Here is an 18861-nt window from a genome sequence, read left to right on the forward strand (position 1 = left end):
AGCCTCTGGTCAGTCCCTGACCGCCCCCTGCCCCCTGCCCCCCCCCCCCCCCCCCCCGCTGCCTCAGCCTCCCCTCCCAGCTCAGCCCTCCCCGCCCCGTCCATCCCGCACTCTGACCCTGGCTTCCGGCTGGAAGGGGCGGGGTCGGCGACCGGAAGGGGCGGAGTCGGCGTAGGGAGGGGGCGGGGGCAGATCGAGTGAATGGGTGGGCGGGGCCGTCACGACCCTGGGGGCGGGTCGGTGGGCGGAGGGGGCGGGGCCTGGGCCGGGAGGCGGGGAGCGCGCGCGCCGCACCGGAAGTTCCGCGTCGGACCGGAAGCGCCGGGATGCGGGCCGCGGCCTGGGTCTCGGTTTACACGGCGGCGGCGGCGGCGGCGGCGGCGTTGTTGGGCCTGTCCGGGGTCGGCTGCTCGCAGGGGGACCGCGAGCCCTACTACCGGCAATGCGTGCGGCTGTGCGAGCGCCGGAACTGCACCGGCGCCGCGCTGAGGGCCTTCCACAGGGCGCAGCCCATCCACATGCAGCTGACGGGTGAGGACACACACCCCCTGACCCTTCACCCCCACCCCAGGGATCCTGCAGCCCCTGACCCTTCACCCCCACCCCAGGGATCCTGCAGCCCCTGACCCTTCACCCCCACCCCAGGGATCCTGCAGCCCCTGACCCTTCACCCCCACCCCAGGGATCCTGCAGCCCCTGACCCTTCACCCCCACCCCAGGGATCCTGCAGCCCCTGACCCTTCACCCCCACCCCAGGGATCCTGCAGATCCTGACCCTTCACCCCCACCCCAGGGATCCTGCAGCCCCTGACCCTTCACCCCCACCCCAGGGATCCTGCAGCCCCTGACCCTTCACCCCCACCCCAGGGATCCTGCAGCCCCTGACCCTTCACCCCCACCCCAGGGATCCTGCAGCCCCTGACCCTTCACCCCCACCCCAGGGATCCTGCAGATCCTGACCCTTCACCCCCACCCCAGGGATCCTGCAGCCCCTGACCCTTCACCCCCACCCCAGGGATCCTGCAGCCCCTGACCCTTCACCCCCACCCCAGGGATCCTGCAGCCCCTGACCCTTCACCCCCACCCCAGGGATCCTGCAGCCCCTGACCCTTCACCCCCACCCCAGGGATCCTGCAGCCCCTGACCCTTCACCCCCACCCCAGGGATCCTGCAGCCCCTGACCCTTCACCCCCACCCCAGGGATCCTGCAGATCCTGACCCTTCACCCCCATCCCAGGGATCCTGCAGATCCTGACCCTTCACCCCCACCCCAGGGATCCTGCAGCCCCTGACCCTTCACCCCCACCCCAGGGATCCTGCAGCCCCTGACCACCCCCACCCCAGGGATCCTGCAGCCCCTGACCCTTCACCCCCACCCCAGGGATCCTGCAGCCCCTGACCCCCTGACCCTTCACCCCCACCCCAGGGATCCTGCAGCCCCTGACCCTTCACCCCCACCCCAGGGATCCTGCAGCCCCTGACCCCCTGACCCTTCACCCCCACCCCAGGGATCCTGCAGCCCCTGACCCTTCACCCCACCCCAGGGATCCTGCAGCCCCTGACCCTTCACCCCCACCCCAGGGACCCTGCAGACCCTGGCCCTTCACCCCCACCCCAGGGATCCTGCAGCCCCTGACCCTTCACCCCACCCCAGGGATCCTGCAGCCCTTGACCCTTCACACCCACCCCAGGGTTCCTACAGCAACACAGACCCATTCTGACGGTCACAGGCACGACACCTGGGTCACTGGTACTGTAAACATTGTGTTAACCACTACACTACCGTGTGATGGGAATTGAACCTGGGTCACTGGCACTGTAAACATTGTGCTAACCACTACACTACCGTGTGATGGGAATCGAACCCGGGTCACTGGCACTGTAAACATTGTGCTAACCACTACACTACCGTGTGATGGGAATTGAACCCGGGTCACTGGTACTGTAAACCATTGTGCTAACCGCTACACTACCGTGTGATGGGAATCGAACCCAGGTCACTGGTACTGTAAAGCGTTGTGCTAACCACTACACTACCGTGTGATGGGAATTGAACCCGGGTCACTGGCACTGTAAACGTTGTGCTAACCACTACACTACCGTGTGATGGGAATTGCGCCCAGGTCACTGGTACTGTAAAACGTTGTGCTAACCACTACACCACCGTGTGATGGGAATTGAACCCGGGTCACTGGTACTGTAAAACGTTGTGTTAACCACTACACTACCGTGTGATGGGAATTGAACCCGGGTCACTGGTACTGTAAACATTGTGCTAACCACTACACTACCGTGTGATGGGAATTGAACCCGGGTCACTAGAACTGTAAAGCGTTGTGCTAACCACTACACTACCGTGTGATGTGAATTGAACCCGGGTCACAGGTACTGTAAACATTGTGCTAACCACTACACTACCGTGTGATGGGAATTGAACCTGGGTCACTGGTACTGTAAACATTGTGCTAACCACTACACTACCGTGTGATGGGAATTGAACCCGGGTCACTGGTACTGTAAAGCGTTGTGCTAACCACTACACTACCGTGTGATGTGAATTGAACCCGGGTCACTGGTACTGTAAACGTTGTGCTAACTTCTACACTACCGTGTGATGGGAATTGAACCCGGGTCACTGGTATTGTAAAGCGTTGTGCTAACTTCTACACTACCATGAGATGGGAATTGAACCCGGGTCACTGGTACTGTAAAGCGTTGTGCTAACCACTACACTACCGTGTGATGGGAACCGAACCCGGGTCACTGGTATTGTAAACATTGTGCTAACCACTACACTACCGTGTGATGGGAACCGAACCCGGGTCACTGGTATTGTAAAGCGTTGTGCTAACTTCTACACTACCATGAGATGGGAATTGAACCCGGGTCACTGGTACTGTAAAGCGTTGTGCTAACCACTACACTACCGTGTGATGGGAATTGAACCCTGGTCACTGGTATTGTAAAGCGTTGTGCTAACTTCTACACTACCATGAGATGGGAATTGAACCCGGGTCACTGGTACTGTAAAGCGTTGTGCTAACCACTACACTACCGTGTGATGGGAACCGAACCCGGGTCACTGGTACTGTAAACGTTGTGCTAACCACTACACTACCGTGTGATGGGAATTGAACCCGGGTCACTGGTACTGTAAACATTGTGCTAACCACTACACTACCGTGAGATGGGAATTGAACCCGGGTCACTGGTACTGTAAAGCGTTGTGCTAACCACTACACTACCGTGTGATGGGAATTGAACCCGGGTCACTGGTACTGTAAACATTGTGCTAACCACTACACTACCGTGTGATGGGAATCGAACCCGGGTCACTGGTACTGTAAAGCGTTGTGCTAACCACTACACTACCGTGTGATGGGAATTGAACCCGGGTCACTGGTACTGTAAACATTGTGCTAACCACTACACTACCGTGTGATGGGAATCGAACCCGGGTCACTGGTACTGTAAAGCGTTGTGCTAACCACTACACTACCGTGTGATGGGAATTGAACCCGGGTCACTGGTACTGTAAACATTGTGCTAACCACTACACTACCGTGTGATGGGAATTGAACCCGGGTCACTGGTACTGTAAAGTGTTGTGCTAACTTCTACACTACCGTGTGATGGGAATCGAACCCGGTTTGCTGGTACTGTGAACATTGTGCTAACCAATGCACTGCCGTGGTAATTATGATAGCAGGAAAGCATAACAAAAAAAAAACTTTAATAGTCTCGCCGAAGTCCCTGAGCGTCACAGCCCGTAGATGGGATGTTGGCCTGCAGCCCCGATCCTGCAGGACAAGTCCACAGCAGTTCCTTATCTCACTCGGCTGCAGACAACTCAGTCCGGTTCACTTGCTGCTGAGCAAAAGCAACAAATTTCACGCCACGAGCCAGTGTGGTCACTCTCGGTTCGGATTCTGTGAACTTCCAGTCGGTGTTTGAGAGAGAGAGAGAGTTTGTGGGTGGATATCGGCAGGGAGACGGCTGCTCTGAATTAACCGTGGTCTTGAGACTAATTCTGGTGTCTGTTTCTGCCGGCAGGCTGGACCTGTATCGACGACTGCCAGTATGACTGCATGTGGGACACGGTTGGTGTGTACATCCAGGAAGGACTCAGGGTGCCTCAATTTCATGGCAAGGTGATTAAGCCTTCAGCCTTTCCTACAGGGAAGGGCCCAACCCGTTTAGTCCCTGTTGACAAGTGTTCAAAGGGCATTTATTATCAAAGTGTGTCTGTTTTTACCGCCTTCACATTCAGAGAGCCGCAAAGACAGAGACCAAGCAAACTCTCCGTTTCCAGAGAGAAAACGAATCGTGCAGACAGTAAGAGAGGAGCCGAACGGCTCTCAGATGGGAATTGAGGCCTCGTTGTAGCGACCCGGCCCTCGCCTCTGGTCCCGACTCCCACCCTTTCCAATCCGCCTGGCCCCGGTGTTCCTCTTCGGAACGCCAGCTCGCCCCTCGCTCTCGGACCGGCGGCCATGTCGCGTCGAGAGGCTCTAACCCTTCCCTCCCACGTCTCCCTCTGTTTTCCTATCATCCGCTTGCTTCTCTAAGAGTCTGAAATGCCTGGAATGTATCTACCACCATCCCTGGCAGGGCGTTCCACACACCCACCACTCTCTGTGTTGGCGGGCTGGAGAGGTGCTGGCCTGCAGGTCACTAAGCACCTGCCTAGCCCCCCCCCCCCCCGATCAGGGTCACGGGAAACCATGGGAGCATCTGGTGCACGTTGCAAGTCCTGGTGATAGAAATACTGTCGACTGGCAGACTCTCCCTGGAGAGTCAGCTCAGATACAGTTCTCCGTGCGGGACGAGCGATGAGCAACGTGGAAAGCTGTATCGGGGGTTGGAGGGGGTAGGACTATACTGAGATGGAGTCCCTACGATCAGGAAGGAGGTACAGGAGCCTCAGGTCCCACACCACCAGGTTCAGGAATAGTTATTACCCCCTCAACCACCAGGAAGGAGGTACAGGAGCCTCAGGACCCACACCACCAGGTTCAGAAACGGTTATTACCCCTCAACCATCATGCCCTCTCCCCATTGCTCCCACGACCTATGGACTCACTTTCAAGGACTCTTCACCTGATGCTCTCGATAATTATTGCTTAGTTAATTATTATTTCATCTTTTTTTCTTCTGTATTTGAAGATTTTGTTGTCTTTTGCACACGGGTTGTTTGTCCTGTTGGGTGCAGTCTCAATGACTCTGGTGTGTTTCCTGGATTTACTCTGAATGCCCACAAGAGAACGAATCTTTGGGTTGTATATATGTACTCTGATCATGCTTACTGCGCTTTACCCTGCTGGTGTCTAGGGCAGCACTGAAGGTCGTCCATCTCTGGCGGTGCTCCGGGCTTCCTTCATCGTGTCAGTAGCTTCCTCTGGGTTTTCACTCCTGTTCACCCGGGTGCAGACTCGGGACGCCATCACACTCAGATGCAGAAGGATTCTCCGTTGCTGTTTCCTTAACGGTTTTGTTTAACCGGTCGGGGTTGTTGGCCCTGAGCTGACCCCCGAACCTGGAGGACTGGCGAACTGACCTCTGACCTCTGCGGCGTGGATGACCTGACCGACGGCCAGAGCCAACGCGGCTCCGAGCCCGACAGCGAGGTTGTGGCGGTCCTGCAGGACTTCGATAACGACTTTGAACTTTGAGAATGGAGTGGTTTGTGTCAGAAGGGTGAGGGAGGGATGTTGGGGGCGAATGTCTCCCCGCTGATTTTCTCCTTTTGTTTTCTCCCGTAGTGGCCTTTCTACCGGTTCCTGTTCTTCCAGGAGCCCGCCTCGGCCTTCGCCTCCATCCTGAACGGGCTGGCCAACCTGCTGATGTTGGCCAAGTACCGGGCCGCGGTGCCGAGCGAGTGCCCCATGTACAACACCTGCGTCTGCTTCGCCACGGTAAGCAGATCACTGACACTCGGCGCGTATCCCTCGCAAGTCCGTCCCGTCTCCCGCTGTCTGTCGGGGCAGGGGTATGTGGAGTGGTGCCCAGGGGCCAGACCCGTCTCCGTAAACCAGGATCCAAGTCAGACCAAACCCCACCCAAAACGCTGGAGGGTCTCAGCGAGCCGGGCAGCATCTGGGGAGGGGAACAAAGAGTCGATGTTTCGGGCCGAGATCTGCGGCGGGACTGGAAGGGAAGGGGGATAAAGTCAGAATAAGAAGGTGGGGGGAGGGGGAGGACAAGCTGACAGGTGAGACCAGGTGAGGGGGAAGGTGGGTGGGTGGGGGAGGGGGAGAACAAGCTGACAGGTGAGACCAGGTGAGGGGGAAGGTGGGTCGGGGAGGGAAGGGGAAGGAGGACAATGTGACAGGTGAGACCAGGTGAGGGGGAAGGTGGGGGAGTGGGAGAGGGGGAGGAGGACAAGGTGACAGGTGAGACCAGGTGAGGGGAAGGTGGGTGGGTGGGGAGGGGGAGGAGGACAAGGTGACAGGTGAGACCAGGTGAGGGGGAAGGTGGGTGGGTGGGGGAGGCGGAGGAGGACAAGCTGACAGGTGAGACCAGGTGAGGGGGAAGGTGGTGGGTGGGGGAGGCGGAGGAGGACAAGCTGACAGGTGAGACCAGGTGAGGGGGAAGGTGGGTGGGTGGGGGAGGCGGAGGAGGACAAGCTGACAGGTGACAGGTGAGGGGGAAGGTGGGTGGGTGTGGGAGGGGGAGGAGGACAAGGTGACAGGTGAGACCAGGTGAGGGGGAAGGTGGGTGGGTGGGGGAGGCGGAGGAGGACAAGCTGACAGGTGAGACCAGGTGAGGGGGAAGGTGGGTGGGTGGGGGAGGCGGAGGAGGACAAGCTGACAGGTGAGACCAGGTGAGGGGGAAGGTGGGTGGGTGGGGGAGGCGGAGGAGGACAAGCTGACAGGTGAGACCAGGTGAGGGGGAAGGTGGGTGGGTAGGGGAGGGGGAGGAGGACAAGGTGACAGGTGAGACCAGGTGAGGGGGGAGGAGGACAAGCTGACAGGTGAGACCAGGTGAGGGGGGAGGTGGGTTGTTGGAGGAGGGGAAGGAGGACAAGGTGACAGGTGAGACCAGGTGAGGGGGAAGGTGGGTGGGTGTGGGAGGTGGAGGAGGACAAGGTGACAGGTGAGACCAGGTGAGGGGGAAGGTGGGAGGGGGAGGAGGACAAGGTGACAGGTGAGACCAGGTGAGGGGGAATGTGGGTGGGTGGGTGGGTGAGGAAGAGAGAGGTCACCAACACCCTTGAATGGTGAATCCTACAAAATATAGTGGATACAGCCACAGTAAATCCCTCCCCACCGTTGTAAGAAAGCAGCGTCCGCCATCAGGGACCCCCACCACCCAGGACATGCTCTGTCTCACTGCTGTCATCAGGAATGAGGTACAGGAGCCTCAGGACCCACACCTCCAGGTTCAGGAACAGTTATTACCCCCTCAACCATCAGGTAAGAGGTACAGGAGCCTCAGGATCCACACCACCAGGTTCAGGGACAGTTATTACCCCTCAACCATCAGGAAGGAGGTACAGGAGCCTCAGGACCCACACCACCAGGTTCAGGAACAGTTATTACCCCTCAACCATCAGGAAGGAGGTACAGGAGCCTCAGGACCCACACCACCAGGTTCAGGGACAGTTATTACCCCTCAACCATCAGGAAGGAGGTACAGGAGCCTCAGGACCCACACCACCAGGTTCAGGGACAGTTATTACCCCTCAACCATCAGGAAGGAGGTACAGGAGCCTCAGGACCCACACCACCAGGTTCAGGGACAGTTATTACCCCTCAACCATCAGGAAGGAGGTACAGGAGCCTCAGGACCCACACCACCAGGTTCAGGGACAGTTATTACCCCTCAACCATCAGGAAGGAGGTACAGGAGCCTCAGGACCCACACCACCAGGTTCTGGGACAGTTATTACCCCTCAACCATCAGGAAGGAGGTACAGGAGCCTCAGGACCCACACCACCAGGTTCAGGGACAGTTATTACCCCTCAACCATCAGGAAGGAGGTACAGGAGCCTCAGGACCCACACCACCAGGTTCAGGGACAGTTATTACCCCTCAACCATCAGGAAGGAGGTACAGGAGCCTCAGGACCCACACCACCAGGTTCAGGGACAGTTATTACCCCTCAACCATCAGGAAGGAGGTACAGGAGCCTCAGGACCCACACCACCAGGTTCAGGGACAGTTATTACCCCTCAACCATCAGGAAGGAGGTACAAGAGCCTCAGGACCCACACCACCAGGTTCAGGGACAGTTATTACCCCTCAACCATCAGGAAGGAGGTACAGGAGCATTTCTCGAGTTGGAGGATTGTATCGTCGGAACCACAAGGTCTCCCCTTGCCTGCCCATCACCTTCCACTCATGCCCCCTTTCCTTTCATCCATGGACTTCTGTCCTGTCCTATCAGACTCCGTCCCCTGCAACCGATGTTCATGCCTACCCGGACGAAACGTAAGGAGTTGCTCCACCCTGTGAACGGCCGGCTGGGTGTGGAGGGGTGGGTCAGTGGGTGATTGGGGTTGTGGAGGGGTGGGTCAGTGGGTGATTGGGGGTGTGGAGGGGTGGGTCAGTGAGTGATTGGGGGTGTGGAGGGGTGGGTCAGTGGGTGATTGGGGGTGTGGAGGGGTGGGTCAGTGGGTGATTGGGGGTGTGGAGGGGTGGGTCAGTGGGTGATTGAGGGTGTGGAGGGGTGGGTCAGTGGGTGATTGGGTGTGTGGAGGGGTGGGTCAATGGGTGATTGGGTGTGTGGAGGGGTGGGTCAGTGGGTGGTTGGGGGTGTGGAGGGGTGAGTCAGTGGGTGATTGGGGGTGTGGAGGGGAGAGTCAGTGGGTGATTGGGGGTGTGGAGGGGTGGGTCAATGGGTGATTGGGGGTGTGGAGGGGAGAGTCAGTGGGTGATTGGGGGTGTGGAGGGGTGGGTCAGTGGGTGATTTGGGGTTTGGAGGGGTGGGTCAGTGGGTGTAGGGGGTGTGGAGGGGTGGGTCAGTGGGTGATTGGGTGTGTGGAGGGGTGGGTCAGTGGGTGATTGGGGGTGTGGAGGGGTGGGTCAGTGGGTGATTGGATGTGTGGAGGGGTGGGTCAGTGGGTGATTGGGGGTGTGGAGGGGTGGGTCAGTGGGTGATTGGGTGTGTGGAGGGGTGGGTCAGTGGGTGATTGGGGGTGTGGAGGGGTGGGTCAGTGGGTGATTGGATGTGTGGAGGGGTGGGTCAGTGGGTGATTGGGGGTGTGGAGGGGTGGGTCAGTGGGTGATTGGATGTGTGGAGGGGTGGGTCAGTGGGTGATTGGGGGTGTGGAGGGGTGGGTCAGTGGGTGATTGGGGGTGTGGAGGGGTGGGTCAGTGGGTGATTGGGGGTGTGGAGGGGTGGGTCAGTGGGTGATTAGGGGTGTGGAGGGGTGGGTTAGTGGGTGATTGGGGTGTGGGGGGGTGGGTCAGTGGGTGATTGGGGGTGTGGAGGGGTGGGTCAGTGGGTGATTGGGGGCGTGGAGGGGTGGGTCAGTGGGTGATTAGGGGTGTGGAGGGGTGGGTCAGTGGGTGATTGAGGTGTGTGGAGGGGTGGGTCAGTGGGTGATCGGGGGTGTGGATGGGTGGGTCAGTGGGTGATTAGGGGTGTGGGAGGGGTGGGTCAGTGGGTGATCGGGGGTGTGGAGGGATAGATCAGTGGGTGATTGGGGGTGTGGAGGGGTGGGTCAGTGGGTGACTGGGAATGTGGAGGGGTGGGTCAGTGGGTGATTGGGGGTGTGGAGGGGTGGGTCAGTGGGTGATTGGGGGTGTGGAGGGGTGGGTCAGTGGGTGATTGAGGTGTGTGGAGGGGTGGGTCAGTGGGTGATTGGGGGTGTGGAGGGGTGGGTCAGTGGCTGATTGAGGGTGTGGAGGGGGGTCAGTGATTGGGGGTGTGGAGGGGTGGGTCAGTGGTGATTTGGGGTATGGAGGGGTTGCTCAGTGAGAGATTGGGGGTGTGGAGGGGTGGGTCAGTGGGTGATTGGGGGTGTGGAGGGGTGGGTCAGTGGGTGATTGGGGGTGTGGAGGGGTGGGTCAGTGGGTGACTGGGTGTGTGGAGGGGTGGGTCAGTGGGTGATTGGGGGTGTGGAGGGGTGGGTCAGTGGGTGATTGGGGGCGTGGAGGGGTGGGTCAGTGGGTGATTAGGGGTGTGGAGGGGTGGGTCAGTGGGTGATTGGGGGTGTGGAGGGGTGGGTCAGTGGGTGATTGGGGGTGTGGAGGGGTGGGTCAGTTGGTGATTGGGGGTGAGGAGGGGAGGGTCAGTGGGTGATTGGGGGTGTGGAGGGAGGGTCAGTGTGTGATTGGGGGTGTGGAGGGGAGGGTCTGTGGGTGATTGGGGGTGTGGAGAAGTGGGTCCCTGGGTGACTGGGGGTGTGGAGGGGTGGGTCAGTGGGTGATTGAGGTGTGTGGAGGGGTGGGTCAGTGGGTGATCGGGGGTGTGGATGGGTGGGTCAGTGGGTGATTAGGGGTGTGGGAGGGGTGGGTCAGTGGGTGATCGGGGGTGTGGAGGGGTAGATCAGTGGGTGATTGGGGGTGTGGAGGGGTGGGTCAGTGGGTGACTGGGAATGTGGAGGGGTGGGTCAGTGGGTGATTGGGGGTGTGGAGGGGTGGGTCAGTGGGTGATTGGGGGTGTGGAGGGGTGGGTCAGTGGGTGATTGAGGTGTGTGGAGGGGTGGGTCAGTGGGTGATTGGGGGTGTGGAGGGGTGGGTCAGTGGCTGATTGAGGGTGTGGAGGGGGGTCAGTGATTGGGGGTGTGGAGGGGTGGGTCAGTAGTGATTGGGGGTATGGAGGGGTTGCTCAGTGAGAGATTGGGGGTGTGGAGGGGTGGGTCAGTGGGTGATTGGGGGTGTGGAGGGGTGGGTCAGTGGGTGATTGGGAGTGTGGAGGGGTGGGTCAGTGGGTGACTGGGTGTGTGGAGGGGTGGGTCAGTGGGTGATTGGGGGTGTGGAGGGGTGGGTCAGTGGGTGATTGGGGGTGTGGAGGGGTGGGTCAGTGGGTGATTGAGGTGTGTGGAGGGGTGGGTCAGTGGGTGATTGGGGGTGTGGAGGGGTGGGTCAGTGGGTGATTGGTGGTGTGGAGGGATGGGTCAGTGGGTGATTGGGGGTGTGGAGGGGTGGGTCAGTGGCTGATTGAGGGTGTGGAGGGGGGTCAGTGATTGGGGGTGTGGATGGGTGGGTCAGTGGGTGATTAGGGGTGTGGGAGGGGTGGGTCAGTGGGTGATCGGGGGTGTGGAGGGGTAGATCAGTGGGTGATTGGGGGTGTGGAGGGGTGGGTCAGTGGCTGATTGAGGGTGTGGAGGGGGGTCAGTGATTGGGGGTGTGGAGGGGTGGGTCAGTGGTGATTGGGGGTATGGAGGGGTTGCTCAGTGAGAGATTGGGGGTGTGGAGGGGTGGGTCAGTGGGTGATTGAGGTGTGTGGAGGGGTGGGTCAGTGGGTGATTGGGGGTGTGGAGGGGTGGGTCAGTGGGTGATTGGTGGTGTGGAGGGATGGGTCAGTGGGTGATTGGGGGTGTGGAGGGGTGGGTCAGTGGCTGATTGAGGGTGTGGGGGGGGTCAGTGATTGAGGGTGTGGAGGGGTGGTTCAGTGGGTGACTGGGGGTGTGGAGGGGTGGGTCAGTGGGTGATTTGGGGTGTGTGGAGGGGTGGGTCAGTGGGTGATTGGGGGTGTGGAGGGGCTTCAATTCCCCTGGATGTTGTGCTTCTTAAACAATCAGTTCCCTCTGTTTGAAGCATTGTGAGAGACAGAAACATTGGGACAGTAGGCAGTGTGGAAAAAGGCCCCTGTACTGTGTCGATCCTCTCTTTCTCTCTCTCTCCCCTTTCCCTCCCCCACTCCCTCTCCCCCTCCCCTTTTTGATGGTGGATGAGGGTTTGTCATCCCTCGAGTCAGGGCACTCGGAGGACTGCAACGTCAGAACCACAAGCTGCTGGTCTCCCACTCTCGTTGCTTGAGCTTTCTTCCCTCACTAGTCTGAGAGGCCCGAGTGGAAACATAGAAACCCTCCAGCCCACAAAGCTGTGCCGAACCTTAAAACTACCTCGGCCTACCCTTAGCCCTCTATTTTCCTAAGCTCCATGCAGCCATCCAGGAGTCTCTGCTGTTGCCGGCGGCCCATTCCACGCACTCACCCCTCTCTGAGTAAAAAACTCACCCCTGACATCTCCTCTGTACCTACTCCCCAGCACCTTAAACCTGTGTCCTCTTGCGGCAGCCATTTCAGCCCTGGGAAAAAGCCTCTGACTATCCACACGATCAATGCCTCTCATCATCTTGTACACCTCTATCAGGTCACATCTCATCCTCCGTCGCTCCAAGGAGAAAAGGCCGAGTTCACTAAACCTATTCTCATAAGACGTGCTCCCCAATCCAGGCAACATCCTTGTAAATCTCCTCTGCACCCTTTCTATGGTTTCCACATCCTTCCTGTAGTGAGGAGACCAGAACTGAGCACGGGACTCCACGTGTCGGAATGGACTGTAGATGAAGGTGTGGTTGGAGCCTGTGGTGGTGGAGGGGGGTTTGTTACTTTTGCAAGTGGGGGTGAGGGTTGATGTTTGTGTGTGGCAAGAGGGCGGGAGCTTTGGTGTTACACTGATGTTTCGCTCATTCCTTGGGCTTCTTTCCGTTTTGCGGGTGTCTGTGAGGAGTAAGAGGTTCAGGTTGCGGACTGTCGGCGTTCCTGGATTTTACACCGACCCATATGACCTAACTGGGTCCCGGCTGACGAATACTCCCAAGTGACAAGCCGTCTCTCTCTCTCTCTCTCTCTCTCTCACTCACAGGTCACCCTGAACGCCTGGGTTTGGTCCACCGTCTTCCACACCCGCGACACAGCGCTGACCGAGGTGAGGAAGGACATTCTGGCTTTTGAGGGAGTGCAGCGTAGGTTCACGAGGTTAATTCCCGGAATGGCGGGACTGTCATATGTTGAAAGACTGGAGCGGCTGGACTTGTATACACTGGAATTTAGAAGGATGAGAGGGGATCTGATTGAAACATATAAGATTATTAAGGGATTGGACACGCTGGAGGCAGGAAGCATGTTCCTGCTGATGGGTGAGTCCAGAACTAGAGGCCACAGTTTAAGAATAAGGGGTCGGCCATTTAGAACAGAGATGCGGAAAAACTTTTTCACCCAGAGAGTGGTGGATCTGTGGAATGCTCTGCCCCAGAAGGCAGTGGAGGCTAAGTCTCTGGATGCATTCAAGAGAGAGTTAGATAGAGCTCTTATAGATAGCGGGGTCAAGGGATATGGGGAGAGGGCAGGAATGGGGTGTATGATCAGCCATGATCACAGTGAATGGCGGTGCTGGCTAGAAGGGCCGAATGGCCAACTCCTGCACCTACTGTCTATTGTCTATTGAGTCACCATGTCCCGCCTGCCCGGCGCTCGCTCTGCCCGGTGGATTCATTGTCCCTTTGCTTTCTTACCGCTCTGCAGAGAATGGATTACTTCTGTGCCTCCGCTGTGGTGCTGTACTCCACCTACCTGTGCTGCGTGCGGTGAGTGTCCCGCGCCCCGGACGCCTCGGTGGGGCGGCAACCAGGGGAGAAGGGTGAGGTGATGGAGGTGGAACGCTTCACTGAGGGTGGGACGAGCTGCCAGCGCACGCGAGTTCGAGGCAAAGTGTCACCATCTAACCGCACACACACAGGGTGCTGGAGGAACTCAGCAGGCCGGGCAGCGTCTCAGAAAAGGGAGCAGTCGACTTTCAGCCCGAATCGTCGACTGTTTACTCTTTTCCACAGGTGCTGCCTTGTGTGTGTCGCTGTAGAACAGTAACTGTAACGGGAAAGATCAACCAGGGTGAGGAAGGTAACAAACTGTGCAAATATAAATAAACGGCAATAAATAACCTGAGATAAAATGTCCTTAAAGTGAGATCATTAGTTGATCAGTGATGGGGTGGTGTGGGTCCTGAGGCTCCTGTACCTCCTTCCTGATGGTTGAGGGGTAATAACTGTTCCTGAACCTGGTGGTGTGGGCCCTGAGGCTCCTGTACCTCCTTCCTGATGGTTGAATGGTAATAACTGTTCCTGAACCTGGTGGTGTGGGTCCTGAGGCTCCTGTACCTCCTTCCTGATGGTTGAGGGGTAATAACTGTTCCTGAACCTGGTGGTGTGGGTCCTGAGGCTCCTGTACCTCCTTCCTGATGGTTGAGGGGTAATAACTGTTCCTGAACCTGGTGGTGTGGGTCCTGAGGCTCCTGTACCTCCTTCCTGATGGTCGAGGGGTAATAACTGTTCCTGAACCTGGTTGTGTGGGTCCTGAGGGTCCTGTACCTCCTTCCTGACGGTTGAGTGGTAATAACTGTTCCCGATCCTGGTGGTGTGGGTCCTGAGGCTCCTGTACCTCCTTCCTGATGGTTGAGCGGTAATAACTGTTCCTGAACCTGGTGGTGTGGGTCCTGAGGCTCCTGTACCTCCTTCCTGATGGTTGAATGGTAATAACTGTTCCTGAACCTGGTGGTGTGGGCCCTGAGGCTCCTGTACCTCCTTCCTGATGGTTGAATGGTAATAACTGTTCCTGAACCTGGTGGTGTGGGTCCTGAGGCTCCTGTACCTCCTTCCTGATGGTTGAGGGGTAATAACTGTTCCTGAACCTGGTGGTGTGGGTCCTGAGGCTCCTGTACCTCCTTCCTGATGGTTGAGGGGTAATAACTGTTCCTGAACCTGGTGGTGTGGGTCCTGAGGCTCCTGTACCTCCTTCCTGATGGTCGAGGGGTAATAACTGTTCCTGAACCTGGTTGTGTGGGTCCTGAGGGTCCTGTACCTCCTTCCTGACGGTTGAGGGGTAATAACTGTTCCTGAACCTGGTGGTGTGGGCACTGAGGCTCCTGTACCTCCTTCCTGATGGTCGAGGGGTAATAACTGTTCCTGAACCTGGTTGTGTGGGTCCTGAGGGTCCTGTACCTCCTTCCTGACGGTTGAGGGGTAATAACTGTCCCTGAACCTGGTGGTGTGGGTCCTGAGGGTCCTGTACCTCCTTCCTGACGGTTAAGGGGTAATAACTGTTCCTGAACCTGGTGGTGTGGGCACTGAGGCTCCTGTACCTCCTTCCTGATGGTTGAGGGGTAATAACTGTTCCTGAACCTGGTGATGTGGGTCCTGAGGCTCCTGTACCTCCCTCCTGATGGTTGAGGGGTAATAACTGTTCCTGAACCCGGTGGTGTGGGTCCTGAGGCTCCTGTACCTCCTTCCTGATAATTGAGGGGTAATAACTGTCCCTGAACCTGGTGGTGTGGGTCCCGAGGCTCCTGTACCTCCTTCCTGATGGTTGAGGGGTAATAACTGTTCCTGAATCTGGTGGTGTGGGTCCTGAGGCTCCTGTACCTCCTTCCTGATGGTTGAGGGGTAATAACTGTTCCTGAACCTGGTGGTGTGGGACCTGAGGCTCCTGTAACTCCTTCCTGATGGTTGAGGGGTAATAACTGTTCCTGAACCTGGTGGTGTGTCCTGAGGCTCCTGTACCTCCTTCCTGATGGTTGAGGGGTAATAACTGTTCCTGAATCTGGTGGTGTGGGTCCTGAGGCTCCTGTACCTCCTTCCTGATAGTTGAGGGGTAATAACTTCCTGAACCTGGTGGTGTGGGACCTGAGGCTCCTGTACCTCCTTCCTGATGGTTGAGGGGTAATAACTGTTCCTGAACCTGGTGGTGTGGGACCTGAGGCTCCTGTAACTCCTTCCTGATGGTTGAGGGGTAATAACTGTTCCTGAACCTGGTGGTGTGTCCTGAGGCTCCTGTACCTCCTTCCTGATGGTTGAGGGGTAATAACTGTTCCTGAGCCTGGTGGTGTGGGTCCTGAGGCTCCTGTACCTCCTTCCTGATGGTTGAGGGGTAATAAGTGTTCCTGAACCTGGTGGTGTGAGTCCTGAGGCTCCTGTACTTCCTTCCCGACAGCAGCAGTGAGAAGAGAGCGTGAACGGGGTGCTCGGGATCTCTGATGATGGTTTTCAAAGTCGATTTGAACGTTTAAGAGAAGTTTGGATTGGGGCTTGGATGGGAGGGCTTATAGAGGGCTATGGTCTGGGTGCAGGCCGCTGGGACAAGGCAATTTAAATGGTCCAGCATGGACTAGATGGGTGAAAGGCCTGTTTCTGCATTGAAGTGCTCTCCGAGTCATTATCTATCTCATTATTGTCTACCTTAACTGCGATCTTCTCTGTGACTGCATTGTTGCTGTCGAACATCAAACACTACAGCACAGTACAGGCCCTTCGGCCCACAGTGTTGTGCTGACCTTTAAACCTACTCCCAGATCAATCCAATCCTTCCCTCCCTCATAACTCCATTTTTCTATCGTCCACGTGCCTATCTAAGCGTTTCTTAAATGCCCCTGATGTATCTGCCTCTGCCACCACCCAGGCAGGTCGTTCCAGCACACCCACCTCTCTGTGTGCGATTTCACTCTGACATCCCCCCCGTGCTTTCCTCCAGTCACCCTAAAATTACCTTGAAGTTCCCTTGTTCTAGCCCAATGCTCTGGGCGATGAATTGAATCTGTGTGGGCAGTATGCAAGACTAATCTCGCTCGGTACATGTTACAATTAGCCAGTTTTAATTCCACCAGAGTCTCCTACAGCAGCCACATCCCCAGCTCCCCCTCCACTGTCTGGTCAGACCCGCCCGGTCACCGTCGCTTTGGTGTGGCGGGGAAGGAGGAGTCGGGAAGGGTGGGTGGTGTCGGTGTGCAGGCGATCAGACCACAAGCAGAAGAATCTGCAGGTGAAGGTACACAGGCAGAAAGGGAAGGGGTGGTCACTAGACAGCGTAGCAGTAGGCAGGTAGTGCAGGAGTCCCGTGAGGTCATCTCCCTCCTAAACAGATATACTGTTTTGGATACTGTTGTGGGAGATGTCTCATCAGGGGAAGGCAGCAGCAACCGAGTTCATTGCACCATGGGTGGCTCTGTGGCACAGGAGGGAAGGAAAAGGAGTGGGAGAGCTATAGTGATAGGGGATTCGATTGTAAGGGGAATAGATAGGCGTTTCTGCGGCCGCAAACAAGACTGCAGGATGGTATGTTGCCTCCCTGGTGCAAGGGTCAAGGATGTCTCTGAACGGCTGCAGGACATTCTGGAGTGGGAGGGTGAACAGCCAGTGGTCGTGGTGCACATAGGTACCAACGATATAGGTAAAAAACGGGATGAGGTCCTACAAGGTGAATTTAGGGAGTTAGCAGATAAACTAAAAAGTAGGACCACAAAGGTAATAATCTCTGGATTACTACCAGTGCCACGTGCTAGTCAGAGTAAAAATAGGAGGATATTTCAGTTGAATACATGGCTTGAAAAATGGTGCAAGGGGGAGGGATTCAAATTTCTGGGGCATTGGAACCAGTTCTGGGGGAGGTGGGACCGGTATAAACAGGACAGTCTGCACCTGGGCTGGACTGGAACCAATATCCTAGGGGGAGCATTTGCTACTGCTGTTCAGGAGGATTTAAACTAATGTGGCAGGGGGATGGGAACAAGTGCAGAGAGACAGAGGGGTGTAAAATGAGGGTAGAATCAAAAAGTAGTAAGGTGAAAAGTAAAAGTGGCAGGCAGGCAAATCCAGGGCAAAAAGCAAAAAGAGCCACTTTTCAACATAATTGTATAAGGGCTGAGTGTTGTTAAAACAAGCCTGAAGGCTTTGTGTGTCAATGCGAGGAGCATTCGTAACAAGGCGGATGAATTGAATGTGCAGATAGTTAATAATGAATATGATATAGTTGGGATCACAGAGACGTGGCTCCAGGGTGACCAAGGATGGGAGCTCAACATCCAGGGATATTCAATATTCAGGAGGGATAGACAGGAAAGAAAAGGAGGTGGGGTAGCATTGCTGGTTAGAGAGGAGATTAACGCAATAGAAAGGAAGGACATTAGCCTGGAGGATGTGGAATCAATATGGGTAGAGCTACATAACACTAAGGGGCAGAAAATGCTGGTGGGAGTTGTGTACAGGCCACCTAACAGTAGCAGTGAGGTTGGGGATGGCATTAAATAGGAAATTAGAAATGCGTGCAATAAAGGAGCAGTAGTTATAATGGGTGACTTCAATCTACATATAGATTGGGTGAACCAAATTGGTAAGGATGCTGAGGAAGAGGATTTCTTAGAATGTATACAGGGTGATTTTCTGAACCAACATGTCGAGGAGCCAAATAGAGAGCAGGCCATTCTAGATTGGGTATTGAGCAATGAGGAAGGGTTAGTTAGCAATTCTTCATTAAGATGGAGAGTTAATTCAGAAACAAAGGTTCTGAACTTAAAGAAGGGTAACTTTGAAGGTATGAGACGTGAATTAGCTAAGCTAGACTGGCAAATGATACTTAAAGGGTTGACGGTGGATATGCAATGGCAAGCATTTAAAGATCGCGTGGATGAACTACAACAATTGTTCATCCCAGTTTGGCAAAAGAATAAACCAGGGAAGGTAGTGCACCCATGGCTGACAAGGGAAATTAGGGATAGTATCAAGTCCAAAGAAGAAACATAAATTAGCAAAAAAAAGCGGCACACCTGAGGACTGGGAGAAATTCAGAGACCAGCAGAGGAGGACAAAGGGCTTAATTAGGAAAGGGGAAAAAAGATTATGAGAGAAAGCTGGCAGGGAACTTAAAAACTGACTGTAAAAGCTTTTATAGATACGTGAAAAGAAAAAGATTGGTCAAGACAAATGTAGGTCCTTTACAGTCAGAAACAGGTGAATTGATCATGGGGAACAAGGACATGGCAGACCAATTGAATAACTACTTTGGTTCTGTCTTCACTAAGGAGGAAATAGTAAGGGACCGAGGGTCTAGTGAGATGGAGGAACTGAGGGAAATACATGTTAGTAGGGAAGTGGTGTTAGGAAAATTGAAGGGATTAAAGGCAGATAAATCCCCAGGGCCA

At 56.2% G+C, this 18861-nt stretch overlaps 1 protein-coding gene across 1 annotated transcript in view; it reads left to right on the forward strand.

The window, feature by feature from the left end:
• The first annotated feature begins 297 nt into the window (after positions 1 to 297).
• Positions 298 to 18861, forward strand: part of pgap3 (post-GPI attachment to proteins phospholipase 3) — a 44833-nt gene continuing 26269 nt past the window's right edge. The window contains exons 1-5 of the mRNA XM_059957774.1: positions 298 to 531; positions 4054 to 4151; positions 5763 to 5915; positions 12763 to 12825; positions 13422 to 13483. Of these exons, the coding sequence (XP_059813757.1) occupies positions 327 to 531; positions 4054 to 4151; positions 5763 to 5915; positions 12763 to 12825; positions 13422 to 13483 (581 nt within the window). The 5' untranslated portion in view covers positions 298 to 326. The remainder of the gene's footprint in view (positions 532 to 4053; positions 4152 to 5762; positions 5916 to 12762; positions 12826 to 13421; positions 13484 to 18861) is intronic.

Source organism: Hypanus sabinus (genome assembly GCF_030144855.1).
Source record: "Hypanus sabinus isolate sHypSab1 chromosome X1 unlocalized genomic scaffold, sHypSab1.hap1 SUPER_X1_unloc_14, whole genome shotgun sequence".
NCBI lineage: Eukaryota > Metazoa > Chordata > Chondrichthyes > Myliobatiformes > Dasyatidae > Hypanus > Hypanus sabinus.